This window comes from Myotis davidii, unplaced genomic scaffold (assembly GCF_000327345.1).
Source record: "Myotis davidii unplaced genomic scaffold, ASM32734v1 scaffold223, whole genome shotgun sequence".
NCBI classification, from domain to species: domain Eukaryota; kingdom Metazoa; phylum Chordata; class Mammalia; order Chiroptera; family Vespertilionidae; genus Myotis; species Myotis davidii.
Window position 1 is genome coordinate 1,453,317 of NW_006294609.1, and position 8,649 is coordinate 1,461,965.

An 8,649-nucleotide genomic window follows, 5' to 3' on the forward strand; every position below is an offset into this window, starting at 1 on the left:
CGGCGCGGGCCCTTCCTCTGGGTGCGGGGTGCAGGGGGAGCTGCGGGAGGCTGGGGGCGGGAGGAAGTCCTGCTGCCCTCCAGGGCGGAACTCTGGGCATGGGGGGCGGGGAAGGAGGGAGGGCTTGGGCCCAGCTGGGTTTGCAGAGTTGGGGCTTTGAGAAGCCCGAGGCAACCCAGTTTGGGGAGTGCGGCAGGCAGGCAGCTCACCGGTCCAGCTTCCTTCCTCTTGCCCCACCTCTCCCGCTGCCGTCGCAGGCGAAGTTCTTCTGTGCAGTCCAGGGGGAGCTGAACTTCTGCAACAGCATGGGCGCCGTGGAGATGCACCAACGCCTGGAGCACCTGAAGAGGAGCATGCACCGTGTGCACCTCTACTCCCAGAGTGAGGCTCAACCTCTGTCTGCCCCGAGTAACCCAGCAAACCTGACCCAGGACCCATTGTCCCTGAAGTCTTCATTATGAAAGTGAACATAACGCAGAACTAGAGACTACAGTGAACACCAGTACCCGTCACCTAGCTTCAGCAGCTACCCATGTCTTGCCATGCTTGTTTCACTCTCTCTACCCCCCTTAAAGGGAAATCTCAGACATCACTGTATTCCTGAATACTTTTTAACGTCTCTTAATAATAATAATAATAAAGACAGCTTCTGACATAATCACAATGTCAAACCTGATACAATTAACAACAGTTCCCTAATTCACTGATACTTAGTCCATATACGATCTCCCAGAAGGTCCATAACAGTCTTTCTACACTTGCTCTGTCATTTCAGGACCCAAGAAGGCCCACGCATTGGTTTGGTTGGTAGCCCTCTTAGGTTCCTTTTCACTAGGGTGACCATAGAATTTGTGTCCACATTGGGGCACTTGTGAGGGTAAAATGAAAGGGTTCTAGTGCCATATTACTGACCACACAGGGATGGCAAATGAGGGTCCGCGGCCACTACTGCTGAAGTCCCCTTTGAGGTGGAAGGGAAGCCCTACTTCCTCCCCTCCCAGCTATGGACTTGAAGAACAGTGTTGTCCTTTGGGGTATCCCACATCATGGATTTGTATCTGTTGTCTTGGTCATCAGTGATGTTTGTCCCGCTCTGCCTGTGTTTCTTGGACAGGCACTCTACTGCCTTGGTTAGATTTGGGTTCAGTTCTTTTGGTGTGTTTGTGTTCAGCAATAGACTATGCTGGGCATCACACCGGGAGGCCCAGCTCACCCGGGTGTTTCACTCTCCGTGATGCCCAGTGTGAATGCCCCACGACACCATTTCATCTGATGGCAGGATGCCCAGCATGTGTACCTTTTACCACCGCCTCCTGAGGTAGCGTTGATGTTACTTTATCCTTGTTTTACGGAAGAGGAAACAGGTCCAGGGAGGCTAGGTCACATAGCAAGTCATGGAGTCTGGACTTGAACTCAGGTCTGGATTGTTCTGGGGTGCAGGGTCTTAACCTCCAGGACAGTGCTCCCTGGTATTAGTTATCCTCATTCTAGATGAGCTGATCTGATCGGCAGTATGAGGAGCCTGTTAACACCCACCTTGGTAGTCTTCAACTTTGAACAGTAAATATAGCAAGACTTGTTGAAGTAGGAAGACCTGACATGGAGAGAGGAGAGGAATCAGACCCCAGTGTCCTTCCCCTCAAAGATTCCCTCCCTGAGCCCCTTCTGCAAGACCTCCTCGTGGGTTTGTTTTCTCATAGAAGGGCCTTTAGCACACCCCAGGACAGCCCTGGGGCTGGGCATAATCGGTGGGCTCATTGTCCAGGGCCTGGATCCCCAAGAGTACTGGCGGATTCAAGAAGTTTCCTCTTGCCCTACCGGTTGGGGGTGGGGGAAGCAGCAGACCAAGCTGCCCAGGTCAAACCCAACCCTCCTTGGAAGTGATACCCTATCACTTCCCATGAAATCCTGCCCTTGAAGTCGGGCTGCCTGGTCGTGGATCCTGCCTGTGCCTTGTACAGTTGGAGTTTCTGGTTCCACTTGAAAATGGAGACAAAAGTACCCTTTCCACGTGAGGCAGTTGTGGTGTCAATGAGATGGTGCATTGCTATGTGGTGCCCTTTAGGGGGCCCGCCTCCCCTCTTTGTTGGAGAAGCTGAAAACACCGTGTTTGGCCCCACTCCACCGTGTTCTGGCTGAGGGATAGGCACCCACTGGCACCTTTTTGTCACAGAAGCCAGGAAGAAGAGAAGGAAGCCAAAAGTAAAGAAACTAGTACCCGTCCTCTTGCGGAACCGGTCAACCTCCCCATGCCTGCCGCCAACACTGCTGCCACCTCCACCACTGCCACCACCTGCCACCACCATGTCCTCTGTGGTGGGCCGGTCATCGTCTTCTGTCTACACTATGCCCAGGGTCTTTGGCCCCTTTCCTCCGCTGCCTAGCAAGTCGGTCAGTGGGTGTCCCCCGCCCCCCTTACAATCCTGGGAGGGGCAGCCACTCCCACAGCTCTCTTGGGCCCCAGCAGTGATTCTCAGAACATTGTTTTCAAGCAGCAGAGCCCCTTTTTTATTTTTATTTTTTTAGCAGAGCCCTTTTTAAGACTATAGGCAAAGTCTTGGGTGGAACAGCAGTGGATAAAGCAATAAAAGGGGGGCTACTCTGATTGAATAATTGGGGTAGGGGTCGAACCTACCTGCTTGGCCTCAGCTGAGCAAGGCAACCCCAAATGGCACCGGGCAGAATCCTAGGGCTGCCAGAGGACAAGTGGAGGACCACAGCACCCCTCCCACCCCCCCACCCCCTCACCCCCATCAGCCATGACTCTCTCTGAGGCTGTCATTCTCCTGTAGTGCCCTTCCTCACCTCCTACCCGTCCTGACTCCCACTTATCCTACAAACTCCCTCCAGCCAGCCCCTCCTCCCCAGGCTGGATTAGGATCTTCTCAGTTGGCTCCTTGCTCCTATTTCCTGTCTCCCTAACACCAAGCTCAAGGTGAGCACAGAGGAGGAGCCTGACATATTTGCTGATTAAAATGAAAGCCACATAGTTCTCATATAGGTAATTTTTCCCCACCCACGGTGAGGCCCTCAAACTTGTCCTGACATTACCTTTGTTTCCTGCAGACGGAGAAATTGGAAGTTTCAAGTTCTGAAGTGAAATTAAACTGGCCTGGCCTGTCATCGAACCCAAAGAGGTAAAAGGAATTTACTCTGGGCTCGAGGTAAGTGAAAGGGAGCATTTTGGGGAGCACGCTTTGTGCCAGGCTCAGCTGTTATTTCCTCCCCACCTCCTAGTTAACCCTCGCCACAGTCCTGAGTGGTTATTCTCACTGTTCAAGGAAGGAGCCTGGGCTCAGCAATCTCTGTCCCCATGTCAGAGTGGTGCCCACCCAGACTGGAGACGCCCGCCTAGGAGGATCCCAGAGCTGACAGTGTCTCTCCGCCCTGTCTTGCAGCCACATGGTTAACCTGACCCCCCTGGTCCTCAGTCCTGGAGGCTTCCATTTCTCGTACCTGCCCAGAAACGGTGTGCACAGGCTCCATTACCCTGGCTTCCCCTGGTAAGTGTGCTGCTGAGCATCCCTGGGGCCAGGCACCATGCCGGCTCAGCCTCTGCTTTGCTTCTGCCCAGCGCTGTGGTGGCGTGGCCAAGGGCTAGGCAGATGGTCTTTTTTTTAAAATATATTTTATTGATTTTTCACAGAGAGGAAGGGAGAGAGATAGAGAGTTAGAAACATCGATGAGAGAGAAACATCGATCAGCCGCCTCCTGCACATCTCCCACTGGGGATGTGCCCGCAACCCAGGTACATGCCCTCGACCGGAATCGAACCTGGGACCCCTCAGTCCGCAGGCCGATGCTCTATCCACTGAGCCAAACCGGTTTCGGCGGCAGATGGTCTTTATGATGATGCCTTCCACTTCCAGGAAGGACCCTTATGTAATCAGGAGTGCTGGAAAAGCTCCCTACTGTTTGTCATGGTGAGAAATTAGAAACAGCCCAGAGGCCAACAGAAAGGGAATGATTCCATCAACTGTGGGCAGCCCTATCTGTGGTTTATATACATGCTTGTTTTGCAAAGCAGGGATTTACTGAATATGGGGTTTTAAAAATCACCCGTGTTTTCACTGACGGATATTAGGTATTTCCTGTATCATTGAGTGTTATTCTAAAATATGATTTAGACTGGCTGTTTCATTGCATCAGCTAACTTTAAAAAATATTTCTTCGTTGATTTTAGAGAGGAAGGAAGAGGGAGAGAGAGATAGAAACATCAATGATGAGAGTGAACCATTGATTGGCTGCCTCCTGCACGCCCCCACTGGGGATCGAGCCTGCAACCCAGGCATGTGCCCTTGGCCAGAATCAAACCTGGGACCCTTCAGTCTGCAGACCGACACTCCATCCACTGAGCAAAACCGGCTAGGGCCAGATAACTTTTCGAATAGCCTTATTGATATATTATTACTTACATATTACATAACTAACTTACATTAAAGTATACAATTCAACTCTACCCGGTTTGGCTCAGTGGATAGAACATCGGCCCTTGGACTGAAGGGTCCCAGGTTTGATTCTGATCAAGAACACGTACCTGGGTGGCAGGATTCATCCCGACCCTGGTTGGGGCACATGCGGGAGGCAACCAATTGATGTGTCTCCCTCACATCCTTGTTTCTCTCTCTCTATCTTTCCCCCTCCCTTCCACACTCTCCCTAAAGATCAGTGGAAAAAATATACTTTGGCGAGGATAAAAAAACACACACACACACCTTTAATTTCATCAATAATAATAGATGCAAATACTCAATTGTATGGATGGAATATCATTTACTGAACCATTCTTAAAAAAAAGATTTTTATTGATTTTTAGAGAGAGAAGGAGGAAGAGGGAGAGAAACATCTATCTGCTACCTCCTCCACACACCTACTGGGCATAGAACCTGAAACCCAGGCATGTGCCCTGAGAGGGGAATCCAACCAGCAACCTTCCAGTACATGGGGCAGTGCCCAACCAGCTGAGCCACACTGGTCAGGGCTCAACCATTCTTGCCTGTTGAAGCATTTCACTAATGGGGACAATTTTTAGGTTCTTGTTACATTGATTTCTGAGAGCTGTGCTCTCATGATGCCACCTGCAAAAATAAGTTATTTTTAATTGGTTTAAAAAATTTTACAAAAGCAGAACACATTCCATGGGGAAAAGTTCACAATACAGAAATGCATACATAAAATATATGTCCTCTTGTTGCTAAAAGTCCTGCTGCTAAGAGTTTCATGTGTACCCCTCCAACACACACATACACACACACACTCACAGGTTAATTTTTCAACCAAAGCAGGATCACATTGTATGTTCTTCTCAGCAACTTGCTTTTTCCCATTACTGTAGCATTGGGGTGTCTTTACTTGTTGGGATATACAGACCTACCTCATTCCTTTAACGGCCCCAGAATAGTCCACTGCATGGCTGTAGCGGGTTCCCTAATGGATGTTTAGATTGTGTCCAGGTTTTCACAATCACAACATTGCTGCAGGGAGCAGCCTTGAACAAACATTTTTGGGAGAGATTTTTGGAAGTATAAATGTGTCTAGGTCAGGGGTGGGCAAACTTTTTGACTCGAGGGCCACAATGGGTTCTTAAACTGGACCAGAGGGCCGGAACAAAAGCATGGGTGGAGTGTTTGTGTGAACTAATATAAATTCAAAGTAAACATCATTACATAAAAGGGTACGGTCTTTTTTTCAATAGTTTTATTCATTTAAAACGGGCCGGATCCAGCCCGCGGGCCATAATTTGCCCACGGCTGGTCTAGAGTCATCCCACTGCCTGGGAAGGGGGGTTGTCATGTGTACTCCAGATGGTGTTGATGTTCCATCTAATGGACATATCTTGGCTGTCTCCTGCACAGGACCTCAGCCTGTAATGACTCCCCCAACACCGAGGAGACACCAGCCCCTCCTGTGGAGACCCCCGTTTTCACTCCACCTGTCCTGCTCAAGTTCCAGCCTGTGCCCAGACCTAGAGATGACTCAGAGACTGACCATGGCAGTGCGCAGTCTGTGCCCCACAAGCGGGGCCCATAACCTCTTCCCTGCAGACTGTGGCGGAGGAATGAATAAAGTTCTCATGGAGGTGCCTTTGCATGCTGGGCTTCTTAGGGGCTGTGCAATCTCCATGGGCTCCCTGCACCCTGAAGAGCTTGTCAGGGTAGTGCTGTCCTGAGGCCTTGAGGCCTGAGCTTACATACATTAGGTGGTCAGGTCAGTGCTACTGTGAACTCCCCTTGCTTGCCATCTAACATGGGAATTCAGCCACGTGCATCTTGAAAGAGAAATGAGTGAGGAGAGAGCGAGGGCTTTCCCTGTAGTGACTCTGTGGCCCCTCACTTGACCCCACTGACTTGCAAGTCTACCTTTTTTCTTCCTACACCTGGCCCCTGAACACAAGCCTCATCTGGGTACAAGTTTAGAAACAGTGATCTGTTCCCTCCCTAGAGTAAAATGAGCTGGTGTGTCAGTTTCCGACTTGGCACCTTCCTAGGGAATTTCAAAGATAGTGACTCTAATTGTTGCTTCACACCCTGACTTTAGAAACAAACCTGCATGTGAGATGTGAGCCTTCACAAAACAATGACTGATGGACATTAGCAGATAATCATTGAGCCTTTGTATATGTCCCACAACTTGCTTGGGACTGGAGATAATAAACCAAGCAGTTGGGGCCCCTTCCCTTAAGGAACTTACATCCATCCCACCCTCTGTGTGTGTGTGTGTGTGTGAGAGAGAGAGAGAGAGAAACCAGTATATAGATCAAATTAATACCGATTATAAGTTGTGATGAGCGCTATGGGAGCTGAGACGGAGATGTATGGGGTGTGTGGGTGGGCGAGGAAGGTCTCTTTGAGGAGGTGACACATGTTGAAACCTATAAATGAGAAGGGGCCAGCCATGAGGTGAGATGAGAAGGGCAGGACAACTGGGTTTGGGTGACTAGGGGGAGAGCGGAGTGGGAGAGGGTGGAGACAAGGTGAGGGAGGAGAATTCCGCACTTTCAGGAGACGTTACATTGGGAATCAGTGGGTACCCGAGTAGAGGTCAGGAGTCTGGGACACTGGCAGTTTAGTGTTGGGGTCAGGGGTTACCAGTGGACTTAAAACCAACCGCGAGACTGGGCAAGGGCACCAATACTTGAGTGTACATCTGGGGCTCTGGCCAAGGGAAGGGTGGGTCAGAAGATACTCAAGGGATCAGTGAGGGCTTTGGACCTTCTGGCTTGGGCCACTCAGGAGAAGGCCCTGGAGGCTGCGGAAACCCAATGGGTGGGGAGAATGGAAGGTGAGCGGGTACATAGTGATTGTGGATGTCGCTTTGGAGACATCTGTCATTGAGGGGAGCAAGAATGGAGCGGAGGCTGGTGGGACTTCAGGCTCCAGGCGGGCTACTTAAAAGACCTGAGGCCTGGCTGGGTGGTTCAGTGGTTGAGTGTCCACCTATGAACCAGATGGTCACAGTTCCATTCCCTGCAGGGGCACATGCCTGGATTGCTGGCTCGATCCCCAGTGGGCGGCGTGTGAGAGGCGGCCAATTGGTGGTTAGCTCTCACGGTTGATGTTTCTGTCTCTCCTCCCTTTCTGAAATCAATAAAAATACATTAAAAAAAAAAAAAGACCTGAGGGCCCAGATCAAACCAAGACGGGTTTGAGTGGGGAGGGCACTGAGTTGGGCTGGGAGGGAAGGCGAGGCGCTTGGCAGAAGACGGGCTTCGAGTCAGAGGCAGTTCAGCTCTGACCGAACAAGAGCCCAATTGGGAAACTCGGCTGTGACAGCGACTGGCGCGCTGGCCTCCAGGGACCACGATTCCCAGCATGCTCAGCGCCCATTTCCGGACGGGACCCGGAAGTACTTAAGGATCTCGGCTGGAACGCGGCGGACGCGGCTGGCTGGGTCGTATGTTGACGATTTTCCGCGTTCGCTGGTCCTGCTGCCGCCGCTGCCGCCGCCGTCGCCAACATGGGGAAGCGACAGCACCAGAAAGACAAGATGTAAGTTGAGCCGCAGCCAGGCGCTCCTGGCTCTGCCTGAGTCCCGCTCGGCCTCCGTCTCCGCCCGTTCTGCGCTCTCCGGTGTCTTCGGCTCCCGCTTTCAGAGTGAACCTCAGGACCCCCTCTGGTGTCGCTTCCTCCCGAAGCTTCCGTCCCCTCAGGTGGAGCAATACCTTCCCCTCCCCGCCAGCCGCCCAAATTTCCCGCTTGGAGGCGTCTGCTCTCCTTCTAGAATCTTATCTAGACCGTAAGTGCCCTCACCTGGGCGCGGCCTTCCCACCTGGGCGCTCCTTGGACACGGCCCCCCCGACTTCGCTTTTGCCCTGTCCACTCGCGGGCTCTGCTCCTGAGCCAGCCCCTCCCGGGGCGCTGGTCCCTGCGCAGCAGCTCACACACACGTGCAGAACCTTCCGGTGTCAAACACCCGCCTCTCCCACAGTCCGCTCCAGCTGCCACCTGCTTCCAGCGTGAAGGCTTGTCCACTGGCTCTTTTCTGCTGTCTCTAGAAACGACTTCGGTCAGGCTTTCGTGCCCAGCACTACTCTTTTGATTTTTTCTTTTAATTTTTTTATTGGTTAAGTTATTACATCTGTGTCCTTATCCCACATTATCCCCTATCCGCCCCCCCCATACCCTCACCCCCCTGTTGTCTGTGTCCATT

At 51.7% G+C, this 8,649-nt stretch overlaps 1 protein-coding gene and 1 long non-coding RNA gene across 2 annotated transcripts in view; both read left to right on the top strand.

Annotated features, from left to right (window-relative positions):
• Positions 1-3,066: 3,066 nt before the first annotated feature.
• LOC102768756 lies at positions 3,067-6,016 on the top strand. The gene is made up of 3 exons (XR_001514761.1): positions 3,067-3,137; positions 3,399-3,503; positions 5,856-6,016. It is a non-coding gene; the product is annotated as an uncharacterized LOC102768756 (long non-coding RNA).
• A 1,813-nt stretch (positions 6,017-7,829) lies between these two features.
• The window catches only part of PPIL2 (peptidylprolyl isomerase like 2), a 30,623-nt gene continuing 29,803 nt past the window's right edge, over positions 7,830-8,649 (top strand). The window contains exon 1 of the mRNA XM_006768862.2: positions 7,830-7,988. Within this exon, the coding sequence (XP_006768925.1) occupies positions 7,957-7,988 (32 nt within the window). The 5' untranslated portion in view covers positions 7,830-7,956. The remainder of the gene's footprint in view (positions 7,989-8,649) is intronic.